Source organism: Pseudophryne corroboree, chromosome 7, assembly GCF_028390025.1.
Source record: "Pseudophryne corroboree isolate aPseCor3 chromosome 7, aPseCor3.hap2, whole genome shotgun sequence".
Classification (NCBI taxonomy): Eukaryota; Metazoa; Chordata; class Amphibia; order Anura; family Myobatrachidae; genus Pseudophryne; species Pseudophryne corroboree.
This window is the reverse complement of record NC_086450.1, coordinates 31,587,439-31,611,382: the sequence shown is the minus strand read 5'-3', so window position 1 is coordinate 31,611,382 and position 23,944 is coordinate 31,587,439. Positions and strand designations below refer to the sequence as shown.

The window sequence follows — 23,944 nt, the reverse complement described above, 5'->3', positions numbered from 1 at the left end:
TAGACTTCCTCAGCAGACTCGACCTGCACCCGGGGGAGTGGGGCCTTCACCCGGAAGTATTCAGGTGCTTGACAAGTCGAAGGTGATAGCCACAGATCGACATGATGGTCTCTCGTCTCAACAAGAAGCTCAAGCGGTATTGTTCCAGATCGATAGACCCACAGGCAGTGGCGGTGGACGCCTTAAAGACTCCTTGGGTCTGTCAGATGGTGTACGTGTTTCCTCCACTTCTTCTGATCCCAAGATTTCTAAAGAGAATAAAAAGAAAAAGGGTTCAAGCAATATTCATTACTCCGGACTGGCCAAGAAGGACCTGGTACGGGGACCTTCTGGAGATGCCCCTCGAAGATCCGTGGCCTCTACCTCTACGCGAGGATCTTCTACAACAGGGCCCGTTCGTCTTTCAGGACTTACTGCGGCTACGTTTGACGGCATGGAAGTTGAACGGCTGATTTTAGCCAGGAGAGGGATCCCTCACAAGGTTATCCCGACTATGAACCAAGCCAGGAAAGGGGTAACGTCTAAGTATTACCATCGTATTTGGAAGAAATACGACTCTTGGTGTGAGAGCAGAAATTATTCTGCGGTGGAATTTCATCTAGGACGCTTCCTGCTTTTTCTGCAGTCAGGTGTGGATGTGGGCCTGCGTCTGGGCTCCATAAAAGTCCAGATTTCGGCCTTGTCCATTTTTTTCAGAAACAATTGGCTTCTCTCCCTGAGGTCCAGACGTTCTTGAAAGGTGTTCTGCACATCCAACCTCCCTTTGTGCCTCCTACGGCACCTTGGGATCTCAATTTGGTGCTGCAGTTCCTCTAATTGGACTGGTTTGAACCGTTACAGGAGGTGGACGTAAAGTATCTTACGTGGAAGACTGTCACACGGAGCTGGGGGATTTGTCTCACAAAAGTCCCTATTTAATTTCCCATGAGGAAAGAGCTGAACCCAGAACTGGTCAGCAATTTCTTCCTAAAGTGGTGTCCGCATTTCATATCAACCAACCTGTTGTGGTTCCGGTTGTCCCCGACACCTCTGCTACTTCAAAGTCTTTGGATGTTATGAGGGCTTTGAAGGTGTATGTAAAGTGAACAGCTTGTCACAGAAAATCTGACTCGCTGTTTATTCTTTATGATCCTAATAAAATTGGGTGTCCTGCTTTAAAGCAGTCCATTGCACGCTGGATCAGGCTTACTATTCAGCATGCTTATTCCACGGCAGGTTTGCTGTGTCCAATATCTGTACAGGCCCACTCTACTAGGTCGGTGGGTTCTTCCTGGGTGGCTGCTAGAGATGAGCGGATTCGATTTTACTCGGTTTTACTCGGTTGTCAAAACCGAATCTTATTGGCTATCCAAAACACGTGACATCCGTGAGCCAATAAGATTCGGTTTTGAGAACCGAGTAAAACCGAGTAAAACCGAATCCGCTCATCTCTAGTGGCTGCCCGGGGTGTCTCGGCTTTACAGCTCTGCCGAACGGCTACTTGGTCAGGTTCGAACACGTTTGCCAAGTTCTACAAGTTTGTTACTTTGGCCTCTGAGGACCTTCAGTTTGGTCAATCAGTTCTGCGGGAACCTTAGCACTCTCCCACCCGGTTTGGGAGCTTTGGTACATCCCCATGGTACTAAATGGACCCCAGTATCCTCTAGGATGTAAGAGAAAATAGGATTTTAATTACATACCGGTAAATCCTTTTCTCGTAGTCCGTAGAGGATACTGGGCGCCCGCCCGGTGCTTCGTTCTTCCTGCACTGTTACTTGGTTACCATGGCTTTTCTCTAGTTTGTGTGTGCTGTTTCGGACTCTCACCACTATCCTTATCTATCCTTCTCTCAAAGTATGTCCGTCTCCTCGGGCACAGTTTCCTAGACTGAGTCTGGTAGGAGGGGCATAGAGGGAGGAGCCAGCCCATACTATCAAATTCTAAAAGTGCCCATGGCTTCTAGTGGACCCATCTATACCCCACGGTACTAAATGGACCCCAGTATCCTCTACGGACCACGAGAAAAGGATTTACCAGTAGGTAATTAAAATCCTATTATTGTCATTGTCCCAGTTACTATCCCCTGGCATCTCCAGGGTCTACAGTATGATGAGTAATTTGTGCAGCCTCTGGTTAGATCTGATTCCGGGATGCATACTATACATACATACATACATACATACATACATACATACATACATACTATACATACTATACATACTATACATACTATACATACATACATACATACATACTTATACATACATACATTGTTACAGACCTGTTGTATAGTTAGTGGAAGTAGAGGAATATTACTATAACTCTGATGCTGTTCTCCCTTAGAACCATCGAATAATTAAGAAGATAAGACATTATTGTATTTAGGGTTTAGAATTCATTTAAAGTAGAGAAATCACAGGGAAGCCATGTAGCCGACGTTACCACACTTTGTTCTCTGATCTCCAGCCGTAGTTTTGAGAGCACATACAAATCCTAGAAAGAAGTTTGTTGGTTTAATTAGAGCATTGCATTACCGTGGCAGCACCGGGCTCTCCGTGACTTGCCCATTTCCCTGCACTCGCTGCAAGTGAGTAATCTGTGTTACACTAGCGGCACCAGGCTCTCCGTGACTTGCCCATTTCTCTACACTCGCTGCAAGTGAGTAATCTGTGTTAAACTAGCGGCACCAGGCTCCCCGTGACTTGCCCATTTCCCTACACTCGCTGCTAGTGAGTAATCTGTGTTACACTAGCGGCACCGGGCTCTCCGTGACTTGCCCATTTCCCTGCACTCGCTGCTAGTGAGTAATCTGTGTTACACTAGCGGCACCGGGCTCTCCGTGACTTGCCCATTTCTCTACACTCACTGCAAGTGAGTAATCTGTGTTAAACTAGCGGCACCAAGTTCTCCGTGACTTGCCCATTTCCCTGCACTCGCTGCTAGTAAGTAATCTGTGTTACACTAGCGGCACCGGGCTCTCCGTGACTTGCCCATTTCCCTGCACTCGCTGCAAGTGAGTAATCTGTGTTACACTAGCGGCACCGGGCTCTCCGTGACTTGCCCATTTCCCTACACTCGCTGCTAGTGAGTAATCTGTGTTACACTAGCGGCACCGGGCTTTCCGTGACTTGCCCATTTCCCTGCACTCGCTGCAAGTGAGTAATCTGTGTTACACTAGCGGCACCAGGCTCTCCGTGACTTGCCCATTTTCCTACACTCGCTGCTAGTGAGTAATCTGTGTTACACTAGCGGCACCAGGCTCCCCGTGACTTGCCCATTTCCCTGCACTCGCTGCTAGTGAGTAATCTGTGTTACACTAGCGGCACCGGGCTCTCCGTGACTTGCCCATTTCCCTGCACTCGCTGCTAGTGAGTAATCTGTGTTACACTAGCGGCACCAGGCTCTCCGTGACTTGCCCATTTCTCTACACTCGCTGCAAGTGAGTAATCTGTGTTAAACTAGCGGCACCAGGCTCCCCGTGACTTGCCCATTTCCCTGCACTCGCTGCTAGTGAGTAATCTGTGTTACACTAGCTGCACCAGGCTCCCCGTGACTTGACCATTTTTCGTCACTCGCTGCTAGTGAGTAATCTGTGTTACACTATCGGCACCGGGCTCTCCGTGACTTGACCATTTTTCGGCACTCGCTGCTAGTGAGTAATCTGTGTAACACTAGCGGCACCAGGCTCTCCGTGACTTTCCCATTTCCCTACACTCGCTGCTAGTGAGTAATCTGTGTTACACTAGCGGCACCAGGCTCCCTGTGACTTGTCCATTTCCCTGCACTCGCTGCTAGTGAGTAATCTGTGTTACACTAGCGGCACCGGGCTCTCCGTGACTTGCCCATTTCCCTGCACTCGCTGCTAGTGAGTAATCTGTGTTACACTAGCGGCACCAGGCTCTCCGTGACTTGCCCATTTCTCTACACTCGCTGCAAGTGAGTAATCTGTGTTAAACTAGCGGCACCAGGCTCCCCGTGACTTGTCCATTTCCCTGCACTCGCTGCTAGTGAGTAATCTGTGTTACACCGGTAGCACCAGGCTCTCCGTGACTTGCCCATTTCCCTGCAGTCGCTGCTAGTGAGTAATCTGTGTTACGTAGCTGATCACCATTTTAGGACACTGCTCTCTCTAATGATGGTACAATAGGAAATACGTTTTCATTTATGACATTTATTTCATCTAGTAAAGTTCATTGGCCGGGTGGAGAGTCGGAGGAGGGGGGGGGGGGGGGTACTTGGTGCAATTGTTGTGTTTGATACATTTTTGATGTACTTTATTTTGTTAAAGATCTGGATGCATTAGAAGCAGTTCACAAATATATGTGCGGTTATTCTGTATTGAGAAACGTGTGTGTGTGCAATTCATGGTGGGTGCACATTTACGTCACTGATAGGACCTGTTATAATAATCCGCTTGTGCTGCTGGCTAATGGGAAGTCATAAGTGAGATTTAGTCCGGTTCCGTGAACTACAGATCAGAGCAGTGTATAGTATGCTGCATGGAAGAATATTGGTAATACTCTTGTGTTTCCCTCTAGGTTCCCTGTGGTCCCTGCTTGGGGCGATGCTTTATGCAGTGTACATTGTCATGATAAAGAGGAAAGTGGATCGGGAGGATAAACTGGACATACCCATGTTTTTCGGTAAGTAACCGCAATCTCTAAAGCTCTGTTTTCACTAAGCATCTGATATGTTCTTCTAGAATGTATAATATGGTGATGGGGTAATCCCACAACAGGGGTGCAGCCAGTTAAGTGGCATTCAATTAGAGATCTCACCAGGTTCAAGGATCCGCTGGATCACAGTCAGCCTAGAACTTTGTAGGGGATGTCGGTTCTCTGCGATAAATCAGTAGATCCTGGGCTCTTAGAATAGTATTGAGAAGGCTGCTCTTAGGTGTTAATGTTTGGGGCACTTTCAGTGATGTCATGCTGCGCCATAACGGTAAGCTGTGAGCTGAAAACCAGCAAGAGACACATCGCGCCATGCCGCAGAAAGACGTTTCATTAGCTGCCTGTGTCTACTTGCATCGACCCCATTACTTAATCTATATTTGCGGTACCCTGTACCTCTTGGACTTTTCTTGTGTGCACACCGGTGTATAATCTACCAATAGGTCCATTCTGTCTTGAGTGCTCTATAATGGACCACACTAGCACCATGCAGTCGGACAGCTGCCAACCCGTCTTGGGTCCTCATTAGGATCGCATTGGTGCTTAAGTGGAAGTCATTTTGGACAAGTACTAGATCCAGTTTGCATTAGGGGGAATTCCACCGGTAACGGAATCCTGTTTTTTACAGTGATGAACTTATGGCACAACTGCCACCGCTAATGTGACCAAATCCTCGTAACCCAACAGCCCCCATTTCTCTAACGTCCTAGTGGATGCTGGGAACTCCGAAAGGACCATGGGGAATAGCGGCTCCGCAGGAGACTGGGCACAACTAAAAGAAAGCTTTTAGACTACCTGGTGTGCACTGGCTCCTCCCACTATGACCCTCCTCCAAGCCTCAGTTAGATTTCTGTGCCCGGCCGAGCTGGATGCACACTAGGGGCTCTCCTGAGCTCCTAGAAAGAAAGTTTATTTTAGGTTTTTTATTTTACAGTGAGACCTGCTGGCAACAGGCTCACTGCAGCGAGGGACTAAGGGGAGAAGAAGCGAACCTACCTACTTGCAGCTAGCTTGGGCTTCTTAGGCTACTGGACACCATTAGCTCCAGAGGGATCGACCGCATGGAACTGGCCTTGGTGTTCGTTCCCGGAGCCGCGCCGCCGTCCCCCTTACAGAGCCAGAAACAAGAAGAGGTCCGGAAAATCGGTGGCAGAAGACATCAGTCTTCACCAAGGTAGCGCACAGCACTGCAGCTGTGCGCCATTGCTCCTCATACACACTTCACACTCCGGTCACTGAGGGTGCAGGGCGCTGGGGGGGGGCGCCCTGAGCAGCAATAAAAACACCTTGGCTGGCAAATATATCACAATATATAGCCCCAGAGGCTATATATGTGATAAATACCCCTGCCAGAATCCATAAAAAAGCGGGAGAAAAGTCTGCGAAAAAGGGGCGGAGCTATCTCCCTCAGCACACTGGCGCCATTTTCTCTTCACAGTGCAGCTGGAAGACAGCTCCCCAGGCTCTCCCCTGTAGTTTGCAGGCTCAAAGGGTTAAAAAGAGAGGGGGGGCACTAAATTTAGGCGCAATATTGTATATACAAGCAGCTATTGGGAAAAATTCACTCAATATAGTGTTAATCCCTAAATTATATAGCGCTCTGGTGTGTGCTGGCATACTCTCTCTCTCTGTCTCCCCAAAGGGCTGTGTGGGGTCCTGTCCTCAGTCAGAGCATTCCCTGTGTGTGTGTGCGGTGTGTCGGTACGGCTGTGTCAACACGTTTGATGAGGAGGCTTATGTGGTGGCAGAGCAGATGCCGATAAATGTGATGTCGCCCCCTGCGGGGCCGACACCAGAGTGGATGGATAGGTGGAAGGTATAAACCGACAGTGTCAACTTCTTACATAAATGGCTGGATGACGTAACAGCTGTGGGACAGCCGGCTTCTCAGCCCGCGCCTGCCCAGGCGTCTCAAAGGCCATCAGGGGCTCAAAAACGCCCGCTCCCTCAGATGGCAGACACAGATGTCGACACGGAGTCTGACTCCAGTGTCGACGAGGTTGAGACATATACACAATCCACTAGGAACATCCGTTACATGATCCCGGCAATAAAAAAGGTGTTACACATTTCTGACATTAACCCAAGTACCACTAAAAAAGGGTTTTATGTTTGGGGAGAAAAAGCAGGCAGTGTTTGGTTCCCCCATCAAATGAGTGAATGAAGTGTGAAAAAGCGTGGGTTCCCCAGATAAGAAACTGGTAATTTCTAAAAAGTTACTGATGGCGTACCCTTTCCCGCCAGAGGATAAGTTACGCTGGGAGATATCCCCTAGGGTGGATAAGGCGCTCACACATTTGTCAAAAAAGGTGGCACTGCCGTCTTAGGATACGGCCACTTTGAAGGTACCTGCTGATAAAAAGCAGGAGGCTATCCTGAAGTCTGTATTTACACACTCAGGTACTAGACTGAGACCTGCAGATAGTGCTGCTGCAGCGTGGTCTGTGACCCTGTGAAACAGGGATACTATTTTGCGAACATAAGAGCATATTAAAGACGTCGTCTTATATATGAGGGATGCACAGAGGGATATTTTGCCGGCTGGCATCCAGAATTAATGCGATGTCCATTCTGTCAGGAGGGTATTAGAGACCCGACACTGGACAGGTGATGCTGACTTTAAAAGGCACATAGAGCCTTATAAGGGTGAGGAATTGTTTGGGGGTGGTCTCTGGGACCTCGTATCCACAGCAACAGCTGGGAAGAAATTTTTTTACCTCAGGTTTCCTCACAGCCAAAGAAAGCACTGTATTATCAGGTACAGTCCTTTCGGCTTCAGAAAAGCAAGCGGGTCAAAGGCGCTTCCTTTCTGCACAGAGACGAGGGAAGAGGGAAAAAGCTGCACCAGTCAGCCAGTTCCCAGAATCAAAATTCTTCCCCCGCTTCCTCTGAGTCCACCGCATGACGCGGGGGCTCCACAGGCGTAGCCAGGTACGGTGGGGGGCCGCCTCAAAAATTTCAGCGATCAGTGGGCTCGCTCACAGGTGGATCCCTGGATCCTTCAAGTAGTATCTCAGGGGTACAGGCTGGAATTCGAGGCGTCTCCCCCCCCCCCCGCCGTTTCCTCAAATCTACCTTGCCGACAACTCCCTCAGGCAGGGAGGCTGTGCTAGAGGCAATTCACAAGCTGTATTCCCAGCAGGTGATAGTCAAGGTGCCCCTACTTCAACAAGGACGGGGTTACTATTCCACACTGTTTGTGGTACCGAAACCGGACGGTTCGGTGAGACCCATTTTAAATTTGAAATCCTTGAACACATACATAAAAAAATTCAAGTTCAAGATGGAATCGCTCAGGGCGGTTATTGCAAGCCTGGAGGAGGGGGATTACATGGTATCCCTGGACATCAAGGATGCTTACCTACATGTCCCCATTTACCATCCTCACCAGGAGTACCTCAGATTTGTGGTACAGGATTGCCATTACCAATTCCAAACACTGCCGTTTGGACTGTCCACGGCACCGAGGGTCTTTACCAAGGTAATGGCAGAAATGATGATACTCCTTCGAAAAAAGGGAGTTTTAATTATCCCGTACTTGGACGATCTCCTTATAAAGGCGAGGTCCAAGGAGCAGTTGTTGGTCGGAGTAGCACTATCTCGGGAAGTGCTACAACAGCACGGATGGATTCTATACATTCCAAAGTCACAGCTGGTTCCTACCACACGCCTACTGTTCCTGGGGATGGTTCTGGACACAGAACAGAAAAAAGTGTTTCTCCCGCAGGAGAAAGCCAAGGAGCTGTCATCTCTAGTCAGAGACCTCCTGAAACCAAAACAGGTATCGGTGCATCACTGCACACGAGTCCTGGGAAAAATGGTAGCTTCTTACGAAGCAAAATTCCATTCGGCAGGTTCCATGCAAGAACCTTTCAGTGGGACCTCTTGGACAAGTGGTCGGGATCGCATCTTCAGATGCATCGGCTGATAACCCTGTCTCCAAGGACCAGGTTATCTCTACTGTGGTGGCTGCAGAGTGCTCATCTTCAAGAGGGCCGCAGATTCGGCATACAGGACTGGGTCCTGGTAACCACGGATGCCAGCCTTCGAGGCTGGGGAGCAGTCACACAGGGAAGAAATTTCCAAGGACTTTGGTCAAGTCAGGAGTCGTCCCTACACATAAATATTCTGGAACTGAGGGCCATTTACAATGCCCTAAGTCTGGCAAGGCCTCTGCTTCAAAACCAGCGGTACTGATCCAATCAGACAACATCACGGCAGTCGCCCATGTAAACCGACAGGGCGGCACAAGAAGCAGGATGGCGATGGCAGAAGCCACAAGGATTCTCCGATGGGCGGAAAATCACGTCTTAGCACTGTCAGCAGTGTTCATTCCGGGAGTGGACAACTGGGAAGCAGACTTCCTCAGCAGACACGACCTACACCCGGGAGAGTGGGGACTTCATCCAGAAGTCTTCCAACTGTTGGTAAACCGTTGGGAAAGGCCACAGGTGGACATGAGGGCGTCCCGCCTAAACAAAAAACTAGATATTGCGCCAGGTCAAGGGACCCTCAGGCAATAGCTGTGGACGCTCTAGTGACACCGTGGGTGTACCAGTCGGTTTATGTATTCCCTCCTCTGCCTCTCATACCAAAGGTACTGAGAATAATAAGAAAACGAGGAGTAAGAACGATACTCGTGGTTCCGGATGGGCCAAGAAGAGCTTGGTACCCAGAACTTCAAGAAATGATATCAGAGGACCCATGGCCTCTACCGCTCAGACATGATCTGCTACAGCAGGGGCCCTGTCTGTTCCAAGACTTACCGCGGCTGCGTTTGACGGCATGGCGGTTGAATTCCGGATCCTAAAGGAAAAGGGCATTCCTGAGGAAGTCATTCCTACGCTGATAAAAGCCAGGAAAGAAGTAACCGCAAACCATTATCACCGTATTTGGCGAAAATATGTTGCGTGGTGTGAGGCCAGGAAGGCCCCAACAGAGGAATTTCAGCTGGGTCGTTTTCTGCACTTCCTACAGTCAGGAGTGACTATGGACCTAAACTTGGGTTCCATTAAGGTCCAGATTTCGGCTCTGTCGATTTTCTTCCAGAAAGAACTGGCTTCACTGCCTGGAGTTCAGACATTTGTAAAGGGAGTGCTACATATTCAGCCCCCTTTTGTGCCTCCTGTGGCACCTTGGGATCTCAACGTGGTGTTGAGTTTCCTAAAATCACATTGGTTTGAGCCACTTAAAACTGTGGATTTGAAATATCTCACGTGGAAAGTGGTCATGTTATTGGCCTTGGCTTCGGCCAGGCGTTTGTCAGAATGGGCGGCTTTGTCATGTAAAAGCCCTTATCTGATTTTCCATATGGATAGGGCAGAATTGAGGACTCGTCCCCAGTTTCTCCCTAAGGTGGTATCAGCTTTTCACTTGAACCAACCTATTGTAGTGCCTGCGGCTACTAGGGACTTGGAAGATTCCAAGTTACTGGATGTAGTCAGGGCCTTAAAAATTTATATTTCCAGGACGGCTGGAGTCAGGAAAACTGACTCTCTTTTTATCCTGTAGGCACCCAACAAAATAGGTGCTCCTGCTTCTAAGCAGACTATTGCTCGCTGAATTTGTAGCACAATTCAGCTGGAGCATTCTGCGGCTGGATTGCCGCATCCTAAATCAGTAAAAGCCCATTCCACGAGGAAAGTGGGCTCATCTTGGGCGGCTGCCCGAGGGGTCTCGGCTTTACAACTTTGCCGAGCTTCAACTTGGTCAGGGGCAAACACGTTTGCTAAATTCTACAAATTTGATACCCTGGCTGAGGAGGACCTTGAGTTCTCTCATTCGGTGCTGCAGAGTCATCCGCACTCTCCCGCCCGTTTGGGCGCTTTGGTATAATCCCCATGGTCCTTTCGGAGTTCCCAGCATCCACTAGGACGTTAGAGAAAATAAGATTTTACTCACCGGTAAATCTATTTCTCGTAGTCCGTAGTGGATGCTGGGCGCCCATCCCAAGTGCGGATTGTCTGCAATACTTGTACATAGTTATTGTTAACTAAAGGGTTATTGTTGAGCCATCTGTTGAGAGGCTCAGTTGTTATCATACTGTTAACTGGATATGGTATCACGAGTTATACGGTGTGATTGGTGTGGCTGGTATGAGTCTTACCCGGGATTCAAAATCCTTCCTTATTGTGTCAGCTCTTCCGGGCACAGTATCCTAACTGAGGCTTGGAGGAGGGTCATAGTGGGAGGAGCCAGTGCACACCAGGTAGTCTAAAAGCTTTCTTTTAGTTGTGCCCAGTCTCCTGCGGAGCTGCTATTCCCCATGGTCCTTTCGGAGTTCCCAGCATCCACTACGGACTACGAGAAATAGATTTACCGGTGAGTAAAATCTTATTATAAAATACTATCAAAATAGCTGGAGTGTTATTCTTGATGAATCAGTCGGTAATGGAATCACCCTTCATGAGATACAGATGGAGCCCTGCTCATCTATCCCTTTAATAGGATTAACTGAGCCAGTGCTGTCGGACTTAATCCCCCGCTGTAATGATTTAGGGGGTCATCCCGAGTTGATCGTAGCTGTCATGTCAGTGTCTACCCCCCCACGCAGAAGTGCAAAGGCATCGCACAGCGGCGATGCCTTTGCACTTCAAGATTAGCTCCCGGCCAGCGCAGCTTTAGCGTGCTGGCCGGGAGCTACTCATCGCGCCACAGCCCACAGCGTCTGCGTGTGAAGTCACGCAGCTGCTGCGGCCCGTCCCCCATTCGGTCTGTCCATGCCTGCGTTGGTCGGACTGCTCCCACGAAACGGCGACCAAATGCCTCCGTTCCGCCCCCTCCCGCCCAGCAACCGCCTCTGCCTGTCAATCAAGCAGAGGCGATCGCAGGCCTTCGGCCATCTGGCATGCGCCAGCACATGCGCAGTAGAGACCCGTTCGCTCGGGTGCGACAAACAGCAGCGAGCGAACGGGTCAGAATGACCTCCTTAATCCCCTGCCGTAATGATTTAATCCCCTGCTGTATTGTTCTCTCTGTATTGTATTGCAGCTGAGAACAATTGATGAAAGGCTTATGCTAATAAACCTTGGTGCGCCATGGTGCAGCAGAGAAGGCTAGATAACTGAGGCTCCCTCTGTATGTTACTATGTGTGCCCATATTGATACATTCAGCTTTAAGTATTAACTCTAGACTTTTGAAATTTTATTGCAAGTTGGGGACATCCTGGGGGTTCATCTACATACATTAGAGAGTGACAATTTCTGTAACCTGGTTTTAACAAAGTAACAGAATCACCAAGTGGGTCATGAGTCTGGTAAAACTTATTGTAAAACTGATTTTTTTTGGGGTAATATTTCAGAATCTGAATAAATTAATCTCAAACTTTTTTTTTTTTTTACCATTTTTGAGAACGGAATCAACTTTTCTTTTGTTTGTTTAAATGTAACCATATCATGGAGAGAGAATTATTTATGGCTCTTACAGATGTGTTCTCATACATTATTCCTGTATTCGCGCCAAGCAACTCCTCTCGGCGCGCCAGGTAACGTTAGAGACTGCTAGCCTTGTGCGTAATTTTTGCTGAAAATGCATCTCGGACACAACGCTATGTGACCAGGATTTACAAGGAGAGAAGATTGCCCAGATTAATGTGATATGACCCTTGTATTTTTGTGTGCGACTGAGTCTGTACATGAAGTGCTACAATGTAGCAGCAGTAGCTTTTTTCCAATACAAGTTCCGTTGTGCTCTGCAAAAAGACTCACAGTATACAGGGGTCATATATCACATTAATCAGTTCAGTCTCCTGGTGCGTCCTAGTCGCACTACGTTGTGACTTTTTCGGCAAATGCTGCGGGGTTTTGAGGCTAGATGTGTGAGGACACATCTGTAAATTGCCTTATTTACATTATATTAACCCTGATATTGAAATATTATGTGATCATTTAATCAAACACCTATATTTTCATTGCTCTATGGGGGTAATTCAGAGTTGATTGTAGACGTGCTAAATTTAACACATTTATGATCATTTACTCTGACACGCGGGGGGACGCCTAGCACTGGGCTAGTCTGCCCCGCATTTCAGGCCCCCCCCCCGCACAAGTACATAAACATCGCACAGCGGCGATGCTTTTGTACTTGACAAGTAGCTCCCTACCTGTGCTGCTCCTGCACGTTGGCAGGGAGCTACTTGTCGCATTTTTGGTCGCAGCAGCTGCGTCTGATGTGGCACAGCTGCCGCCCCCCGCACGGTCCGGACATAGCTGCGTTGCCTGGACCTCATCCCCAAAATGGCGGCCAATATTTCCTTCTAAAGTCTGATACTCTAGGGCAGGGGTGGCCAAACAGTCGATCGCGATCGACTGGTCGATCGCGGACATGCGACCAGTCGATCGCGATCCGCCGCCCAGCCACCCGAAGCCGCGCCTCTCCTGCCTGCCGCTCTGCCTCCTCAGTGACGGCAGAGTGTATAGCTCAATCAGGTGCCGGTTCGTTAGCCAATGAGAGCTCGCGGACCGGCGCCTGATTTAAGCTATACACGCTGCCGTCACCGCCGGAGATTAGACTGAGAAGCAGGGCGGAAGACAGGAGAAGCGCGCGCTGCGCTCTCCACTCCGGTGAGCTTTACTATGGGGGCATATCTGGCATTGTGGGCACATGGCTCGGTGGGGGCATATCTGGCAATGTGGGGCATATGTGGCACTGTGGGGTCATATGTGGCACTGGGGGCATATCTGGCTCTGCGGGTACATGGCACTGTGGGGGCATATCTGGCACTGTGGGGGCATATCTGGCTCTGCGGGTACATGGCACTGTGGGGGCATATCTGGCACTGTGGGGGCATATCTGGCACTGTGGGGGCATATCTGGCACTGTGGGGGCATATCTGGCACTGTGGGCACATGGCACTGTGGGGCATATCTGTAATCTGGCGCTGTGGGGGCATATCTGGCACTGTGGGCACATGGCACTGTGGGGCATATCTGTAATCTGGCGCTGTGGGGGCATATCTGGCACTGTGGGCACATGGCACTGTGGGGGCATATCTGTATCTGGCGCTGTGGGGGCATATCTGGCACTGTGGGCACATGGCACTGTGGGGGCATATCTGTATCTGGCACTGTGGGGGCATATCTGGCACTGTGGGCACATGGCACTGTGAGGGCATATCTGGCACTGTGGGCACATGGCACTGTGGGGGCATATCTGTAATCTGGCGCTGTGGGGGCATATCTGGCACTGTGGGCACATGGCACTGTGGGGGCATATCTGGCACTGTGGGGGCATATCTGTATCTGGCACTGTGGGGGCATATCTGGCACTGTGGGGGCATATCTGGCACTGTGGGGGCATATCTGGCACTGTGGGGGCATATCTGGCACTGTGGGCACATGGCACTGTGGGGGCATATCTGTAATCTGGCACTGTGGGGGCATATCTGGCACTGTGGGGGCATATCTGGCACTGTGGGCACATGGCACTGTGGGGGCATATCTGTAATCTGGCCACCCCTGCTCTAGGGCGCCATGATTGGAAAAAGTTTGGGAACCACTGTGCTAAGGAATGAAAGCCTGCCCGTAATGTTTTTGATCAGTGAACACTGATAGTTTAAAGTGCCCTAATATGAGATACTAGATCACAAATCAAAATGATTCTCCTCTTTTAGCAAAATAGAGCAGGTTCACCTGATTTACTAACACCAAGTTGTACCCGTGCTGACTTTAATCATTTAGGCTCTAGGTCTCTATTTTCATGGAATTGCCCTTAGGATGTATTGGTAATAAAACAATATGGGGTCACCAGTTAGATCTGTCTGCTCTGGTTCCTAAGGGTATCTCCTAATTGAAATAAAATGGATGTTGTCAAAAAGAAACAAATAATGAGACGAAGTGTAAACAAGATAAATATATCCTTGTTTGTGTCCCGTCCTTGGGTGGTTTTCGAGAATTGATTTCAATACATGTAAAAGTGTCTACGGAGAAAGTCGGAGGGTTATTTCTTCTTACCTGTGTAATGTGTAGAAAATAAATAGGGAATAATGTGTACCCGCCAATGTCCACCCCATGCCAGACCTGCTCCCCGCTCCATGTCACCAGGAACACCCCCAACCCCCGTCTGCTGCTCCGTTCTGTCCCGCCTCCCACTGCTCCGCCCCTGCGCTGGACCTTCCCCACCATCCCCATTGTGCCCCCTTCCTCCTCCCGGCAGGTCCTCCTAGTCCCCTGCTAGGATCTGTCCTGTCTTCCTAGCAGTGCGACCTGTTGGAAGCGTAGTGTCCTAGCAGGAGAGGAGGACCTGCCCTGGAGGGGAGTATGCAGTCGTAGGAGGGAGGGGGGCACAATGAAGATTGTGGGGAAGGGGTGGGGTATATAGATAGATATATATATAGAGAGAGAGAGCGCTGCCACGGAGTGCTTCAAAGAAATTAAATTATCAGATAAACATAATTTTCTTATTTCATCTTCAGGCTCCATGGCAACCCTAATGTGTTTGATGTCTCTGAGCAATCAAATACTAGTGGGTAAAAAAAACAACTACTACAAAAAAATAAAGCACTGTTCAATTCATGCACACAGACCAGATTGGATGAATCCACTGCTTGAAGAACCTTCCAGACTGAGGGGGGGGATTCAGATCTGATCGCTGAGCTGCTAATTTTGCTCTCCTGCCATCAGCTATTACCCACCTCCAGGGGGAGTGTAAATTCGCTGTGCGATCGCATGTGTACGCCGAGCTGAGAAAAAAGCCCTTTGTGCAGTCTCTGCACAGCCCAGGACTTACTCCTCCAGTGCGATGAGAACAAGCTGATCGGGGCCGGAGCTGACGTCACACACCCTCCCTGAAAACGCTTGGGCACACCTGCTTTTTCCGGACACTTCCTGTAAACACTCAGGGTCAGATTTATTAAGCTCGGTAAAGTGATAAAGTGGAAGGTGATAAAGCACCAGCCAATCAGATCCTGACTGTCATTTTTTCCAAACCCAGCCTGTGACATGGAAGTTAGAAGCTGATTGGCTGGTCCTTTATCACCTTCCACTTTATCACTTCACCAGGCTTAATAAATCTGCCCCTCAGTTACCTGCCACAAATGGCTTCCTCCTGTCAATCACCTTGCGAACTGATTTTTCGCACCATCCTGTTGCTGACCGGCGATGCCCATTGTTGTTGTCCGACACACGTGCGCATTGTGGTACATGCGCAGTTAGGACCTGATCGGCCACTGTTCGAAAACGCACAGCAGATATCCGATATGAATTACCCCCTGAGTGTCCTCTGAAGTGACGATAGATCACAAAAAGAGAGAACAGTGTACACATGACGCGCTTGTGTAAAAAGGATATTTTAGATACATATAAGCACTCATTTAGTAAAAAAAACAGAACCTATAATGCTACAGAACACACTTCATTGATGTGAAGTCCGCAGATGAGAGGGTATAGTGGTAAATTTACTAAAGATGGTATTTTGGCCTGTTGAAAGCCAACGGGTATCAACGTTGTTTTATTAACTGAAAATACGCAATTTACTGTGCGTCGGTTTCGACTGTCGTGTAAAAGCAGACGGTAACGGACGTTTTTCTAAATTCCGCAGCAGAATTACACAGCAGAACCTGACATCACTGTGATCTGTGTAGGCTTCTTTACTATAAAAGGAAAATAAATGTTAAAAATAGAGAAAATCCATAATTAGCATTGTGTCTCCGTTTGGCTGGCTTTGCCATCGTGTTACAATCGTTTATGGTTTGTATGGAAATCGACCGTTAGTAAATCTGCAGCTTCTATACTTGTTTATGTTAAAATATCAATAGTTGGTCCGTTGTTCTAAAGTCGAGTGTTGGTGTTTTTGCAGTCTGTTTTAACTTTAGTAAATGATCCGTTTACAAACTAATCAAATACCCCAAACCAATTTTTAGTAAATTTACCCCGTAGTCTTTAAAGGTAGGTCAAAATATGAATGTAAAATGAGACCACTAGAAAGTGATGGGATGTATTCAGAACTTGGGATCTGAAAGTAAAAATCCAAAAGAGACTCTTAACCCTTAACAATAAATAAAGCTACACTTGATATGCTTAATAGTTTACAGATGTGTAAGTGGGAAGGTTAATGGTATCTTGTTACAGTAGATGTTTGTTCTTTGTGTACCATTTAAAGAACACTGACATTGAAGCCATAAAGGTCATCACTGATCAAGAGAGTCTTAATCCCCATCTGGAATAACTGTTGATTGAGATTTTTTTTTTTAAACAGTTATCTCCATTTAATTGGCGTATATTACAAAAATGCGGGCACCGCTATGGGGACCAGATTTGCCCCTAGTCACACTAATCTATTTATGACTGTTGGAAGGTCATCCTTTTCAGGTGATTCTGGCCCGGCTGTAGGGATGTGTACAATTCTACATGCGGTTGTGCAATTTGTGATCAGTTACTGCCGACTTGCGTTCAATTCTGTATTTTGCCATCTTGATAAGTCTTCATTGAGGACTAAAATAGAGCTATTAAGGTCTGTTTGTTTCCTTTCTGGGAAAATGATTGAGAACTGGTTTCACCTTCTTGATTATTTGGGTCCTGAATGAATATTGCTCCAACCTCCTAACAATAACCGGTTCTCTTGATTGGATATTTTACTGCTAAGAGTAATTCATATCATTAACAGTACACAGTACGATGATGTCTCACATTTGAAAACTTTTACTCCCTTAATGCTATCATGGTCATATGCAAACCCTTTCCCCCACCAAACAGACACAGGGTTGAGGTCTGGTTGAATCTCCATTGCATATGACCATGATAACTATATTATATATACAGAGCTTGGTACGGCGGCACTCACAGCGTGAAATAAATACAGACAGCCAGTCTGATAAGTTTCTATATTATATTAACATTTTCGTCAGGATAAATGCAATCAATGCAAAGCGTTACTCACCTAAATACCTCCGTCAAGTGGTCCATGGCGCTCGCAGCCCGTCCTATCCCGCTCTGTACTTGTTGACGTCATCACGGAGCGCCGTCTCAGGCGTCATGGAATACAGAGACCAGAGCACATATAAAAACACACATAAAGTGCAAATGTGCTTGTGATCGCTACATATAAATGACATCAATATCCGTTTCTTTTAACATTTCCATTAATAGAGATGTATAAACAACACGTTAATAGCAAAGCTCACACATAACAGAGTCTGTATTGTGCCTGTATGTATGAACAAGGGACCGATTTTTGGCGCCCCCTAGTATAACAAATACAATGAAAAAATTATTGAAGCAACTGCCAGATGAAAAAAATGACAGAATGCGGGGAATTTTTATAATTATGGACCAAAAAAAATGAATGCAGATAAGCCTGCTTGCTCGTTAAGTCCCCAGGGAGACAAAGTGTCTAATAAAAAAAATCCACCTAGTGATAGAAGGCCACGATAGACTGCCTTTTATTTCTCTCTCTCTCTCTCTCTATATATCTATCTATCTATCTATATATATATATATATATATATATATATATATATATATATAATCTATAATCTATATAATTGCCCAGATCTGTGACTGTGTGGCTAACGCTGGGCGTGGCTAGGAGCTCTCATTGGGTTAGCAGCAGGTCTGTCACACCCAGTCCACAGCTGATTGGGTGAGAAACGCCCTCACACACAGGTTACACCCAATGGGAGGCTCTGTCCATTGTCTGCTGTGTGTTCCCAGAGCAGAATTAACAGTGAGGCTGATGGAGCTGCAGCTCCAGGTCCACACCCCAAAATAGGCCCCACTGCATGTGCAGCCACATACCCTCCAGCAATTTACACAGAAAAATCGCTACAATACGTTCAATGGAAGTTTGGAGAGCCAAAAATTGGTATAGACCATAAAAAAAAAGGTCCTGTACCTGCCAAAAAGGTGCAGCTGGAGGGTATGCCACTCCATCTGCTGCAAGTCTCCGTGCTGTAGATAGGGAGAGAAAAAAAACTTTTACTGCAGCCTCCTATGGGGGTCATTCTGACCTGATCGCTCGCTGCAGTTCATCGCAGTGTGCAGCGATCAGGTCTGAACTGCATGTGTACCGGCGCCGCAGTGCGGCGGCACATGGCTGACAGCCGACAGCTATCGTTGCCTAGCGATCACCTCTGCCTGATTGACAGGCAGAGGCGGTCGCTGGGAGGGAGGGGGCGGTACGGCGGCATTTGCCCACCGTTTTGTTGCTGCTGTCCGGCCAACGCAGGCATGGCCGGACCGCGAGGTGTGCGGGCTGCAGCGGCTGTGTGACGTCACACGCAGCCGATGTGACCCAGGCAGCGGCGAGTAACTCCCGGCCAGCCGCAGGAGCTGCACTGGCTGGGAGTTACTCTTCAAGTACAAAAGAATCGCCGCTGTGCGATGCTTTTGTACGTGTGTGGGAGGGGGGGGGGGGGGCGGCCTGACATGTGGGATGGATTAGCCCTGTGCTGGGTGTTCCCCCCGCATGTCAGTGTAAGTGATCGTAACTGTGATAAATTTAGCACAGCTGCGATCAGGTCAGAATGACCCCCTATGCCCCGCTGCCAGTCCGCCTGCCCCCTACGGCATCAACAATCCCCACTCCCTAACTGCAGCGCACGTGGAACAAAAGCTGCTACGGCCACCGGCATAGATGTGTATGAAAGCGGCGTAGCGGAAGACTTTCATAGCCCTCCTAGCGCCGCATACTTTCTGAGCCCCGGAGCCTCCTCTGCGCGTGATGTCATAGAAATGCCTCCCCACCACAGCCGCGCCCAGATCCCAGGAGGCCCTAACTCCACAACACAGCACCTGGCCGGCTTGAAAGCCCCGAGATGGCTAATGTAACGGCTAGAGTGGGTGATATCGCGGAGGGTAATGTCTGGACACTGCACAGCACTCTCACCTTTTACATTGATTCAGCGAGTCAGTCAGTTCTGCCAGCCAGTCACTATTGTTATAGGCCCTACACACTGGCCGATCCGCCGCCGAGTTGCCCAACAGCGGATACGGGCGACCGGGTGGCGGGGATGCAGTGACGGGGGGTGTGAAGTTTCTTCACTCCCTCCGTCACCCAGCTGCATTGAAGTGCAGGCAAATATGGACGAGATCGTCCATATTGGCCTGCATGCACAGCCGACGGGGAACCAGCGATGAACGAGCGCGGGGCCGCGCATCGTTCATCGCTGGAGCCTCCACACTGCACGATATGAACGTTATCTCGTTCATTAATGAGTGTAGGGCCCTTTAGCGTCGGTGTCCCAACGCGCCGCATTACAAGGAAGTATACGCACTAAATAAACTACAGCTCCCAGCAACCCTTAGCGCCGAAGCATTCAGGCGTTAAGGACTGCTGGGAGCTGTAGTTTATTGAGTGCATCTTCTTCCCTGTAATGCAGTGCGTTGGAACACTGGCGCTAACAATAGTGATTGGCTGCTGTGCGAATCTCCGGGAGAGCCACTGCAAAGGGAGGACAGCAGTCTAGCTGCTTCCAGTAGGAAAAGCAGGAGAAGCATTACCCGCCCCTCCCCTACTCGCAGTACCTCTGGGCCCCATCCACGGCACACGTGCACACACACCCTTCACCACCCACAGTGGCTCCGGACCCCACCCACAGCACCCCTGCACCTGCCCCTCCCCCACCCGCTGTGGCACCGGACCCCCACCACCGCACCAACCCCTCCCCCACCTGCACCACTCCCGCAACCACCCCAACCGCAGCCCCCATCCGCATCTCCCCTGCACCTGCCACTCCCCCAACCACAGCACCTACAGATGGGTCCTCCGTTATATTGACTGTTTCTGCGCCTAGACGGAGGTTTAGTCATGCCTAGGCGGTAGCTTAGGTTGCTGAGTTTAATCACGGACAGGTGCTTTGAGGCGCGACTAGATACTCATCATGCAATACACATCTCCACCAATGGGTGGCTAATGCTCCACTAATCCAGTATTTTATATCGAATAGCGGCGGATTGATCTACAAGCTCTGGCAAATGGTCAGTGACGAATGTAATGATAATAGATGGTGACCAATGGTCAGACGGAGAGAGTTAAAAAAATAAATAGTTTATACAGACACAAACGAACATGTTAAAACACTTGTGTATGCAGATGCAAGATTGTGTATGCAGACGCAACTAATGTGTGAAAGGAATAACGTAGTTCATTGACTTTAAAGTATGTACAGTGCACTAAATACCATGATTTTGAAATACATGTATGAGCGTCCGAGTCCCCCAAGACATAAACCAACACCAATGGGAAGGAATCGCTCTTTGCAATACTTTTACACATGAACTTGTGAATCTTCCATGAAGCGTCATGGGCTAGCGATTAAGGCTCCCGCCTCCCATGCTGAGAGTCCCGGGTTCGATTTCCAAAGTGCCAACATTTTTTTTTAATGAACACCCATAGACAAAGTACCAGTAAATATAAATTAGTGTATTCTGACGCAACTAACTGTTCGAGCAACACTGCTGTAGATCGTCGGCGTTAGAGAATCTGTGAAGGGGCATGGCCACAGAATTATACCCCCAGTTGAAATTACACAACACATTACTGCAACTTTATTCACATTATATCATGCAATAGTGTCTCTTATTCTCATTACATCGCATGGTAGTCCCACATTACTCCTCACAGTAGTGCCCCTTATTCACATTACACCACACCATATTGCTCTTTATTCACATTAGACCACGCAGTAGTGCCCTTTCTTTACGTTACGCTACAAAATACTGTAGTACACCTTATACGCATAATGGCGCACATTAGTAATGCATTTCATATTTCAATTTTCATATTTCATTTCATAGAGCCGCAGTCACACACAGAATATAGGCATGCTGCATATTTTAATCAGCAGAAGCTGCGTGTGCCCCCATTTGCCTAGTTTGCTTATGCGTAGGACCTGCTCTGTATATTACAATAGAAAAAAAAAGTGTCTGGGAAAAAAACACCTCATGACAGATACACAAGCTCATGTCTAAATGTACAGTACAGTAAGCAGTGATCCCTTGCCATTGGTTTTAGATTAAGCCCTAAAGGCTAGGGGACTTCGGGCGCTCACTTACTGTACTGTACTGTATCCCTGACTTCAATGGACCGCACTGTTGCTTAAACTCCTTGTTTTGCATCTGTATACTCTACACTATACTGTATTTATTAATGGATCATTCTACGGGACCTCATTGCCCCTGTGTATTTTAGCTAGGGGATTGTGACGCTCCTTCAGCATTGGACCATAGCCTGCAAAACCTATGCTGTCGCTCGCTCCATAGCTGAGTGCTGGCACAAGGCGTGGGGTTCAGGTGCCTCGGACATTTTGTCACTTTGCGATGCGATCGAGTCCGGTGTATCGTTATGTGCATAGACCTCGCTTATCCCTGTCGCCCCTGTGTACTGTATTTTAGCTAGGGGATTGTGATGCTTCTTCAGCATCGGCCCATAGCCTGCAAAACCTGTGCTGTTACTTACTCCGTAGCCGAGTGCCTCCATAGGGCAAAGAGTCACAGGCGGTAGCCATTTTAATTGAGTCTGCCCTGCTACAGAATTGTACAGTATGTGTACCGTACGGTCCTGCAGCTTTGCCCTGCTTTATGTAAAATTTGTGTGCACACTTGTATTGAATGTGAAAGTATACTACAGCACGATAGCTATAAAAATTAAAAAAAACAATAAAGTGTCTGGAAGAAACTAACATGCATTCGTACTTTAGGAATCGAACCCGGGACTCTAAGTATAGGAAGCGGAACACTCCACCACTTCGCCGCCGAAAGATTAATTACTCCATTGGTTTTGATTATGCCGTAATGGCTACGGGATTAGGACGCTAACATACAATATCCCCAACATCAATAGGCAACAATGTGCATGTAACACGTCTGTTTGCATCTGTGTACACTACTGGTTTTATGTTGATTTATCTGACTTGGACGCTCACATATTCCTAAAGTACTGTAGTAGGACCATACTGTGGCTTTATCACGTTTGTTTGTATCTGCATATGCTGTACTATTTGCGTCTGTACTGTATATACTGTTATATACTGTATGAAATAATGTAGCGTTATGAGACGCACTAGTAAAGTAGTTCTTACTATGTATTTCAGTATTGTATTTTACGGTAGACCACACGTATGCGCAGTGGTGATTGTAAAAAGCGACATCTAGTGGATGTTGCAGGTGTTACACTTAAAGGTAACGACAAACGCTCTGTGCTCCTCCCTGCGACTAGGCGCGCCTACCTGCGCCCCGGTCCGCTGCGTATGCCCGATCGCGACTAACGCCTCAGCCAGCCAAGATAACGGAGGACCCATCTGTACTAGGTGATTCATAAGGACCTGCGTCTGCTGTTCACGCCGTTGCAAGGGGCTTCGACCCCTAAGCCATCACACGCCCTTTGTCCGTGAAATATTTCTCTGACGTCCTAGTGGATGCTGGGTACTCCGTAAGGACCATGGGGAATAGACGGGCTCCGCAGGAGACTGGGCACTCTTAAAAGAAAGATTAGGTACTACATCTGGTGTGCACTGGCTCCTCCCTCTATGCCCCTCCTCCAGACCTCAGTTAGAATCTGTGCCCGGCCAGAGCTGGATGCACCTAGTGGGCTCTCCTGAGCTTACTAGAAAAGAAAGTATTTGTTAGGTTTTTTATTTTCAGTGAGATCTGCTGGCAACAGACTCACTGCTACGAGGGACTGAGGGGAGAGAAGCAAACCTACCTGCTTGCAGCTAGCTTGTGCTTCTAAGGCTACTGGACACCATTAGCTCCAGAGGGATCGAACACAGGGCCCGACCTCGATCGTCCAATCCCGGAGCCGCGCCGCCGTCCCCCTTGCAGAGCCAGAAGACGGAAGATTCCGGGAGAAAATCGGCGGCTGAAGACTCCGGTCTTCAATAAGGTAGCGCACAGCACTGCAGCTGTGCGCCATTGCTCCCACAGCACACCACACGCTCCGGTCACTGGTGGGTGCAGGGCGCTGGGGGGGGGGGGGGGGCGCCCTGAGCTGCAATATGTATACCTTTTTGGCAAAATGCACATAATACAGTTATAAACTGTATATGTGCCTAATCCCCCGCCATAAATTTTATTAAAAGAGCGGGAGAAGCCCGCCGCTGAAGGGGCGGGGCTATCTTCCTCAGCACAGCCAGCGCCATTTTCTCTTCATAGCTCCGCTGGAAGGACGCTCCCCAGGCTCTCCCCTGCAGTATACACTACGAGAAGGGTAAAAAAGAGAGGGGGGGCACATAAATTTAGGCGCAAAAGGTGATATAAGCAGCTATTGGGGGAAAATTCACTTTCTGTTAGTGTACATCCCTCTGTTATATAGCGCTCTGGTGTGTGCTGGCATACTCCCTCTCTGTCTCCCCAAAGGA

At 48.4% G+C, this 23,944-nt stretch overlaps 1 protein-coding gene across 4 annotated transcripts in view; it reads left to right on the top strand.

The window, feature by feature from the left end:
• The window catches only part of SLC35F5 (solute carrier family 35 member F5), a 125,095-nt gene that overhangs the window by 74,233 nt on the left and 26,918 nt on the right, over window positions 1–23,944 (top strand). For all 4 annotated transcript variants that reach the window (XM_063932887.1, XM_063932885.1, XM_063932884.1 and 1 more), the window contains one exon: window positions 4,518–4,622. In XM_063932887.1, the coding sequence (XP_063788957.1) occupies window positions 4,518–4,622 (105 nt within the window). The remainder of the gene's footprint in view (window positions 1–4,517; window positions 4,623–23,944) is intronic.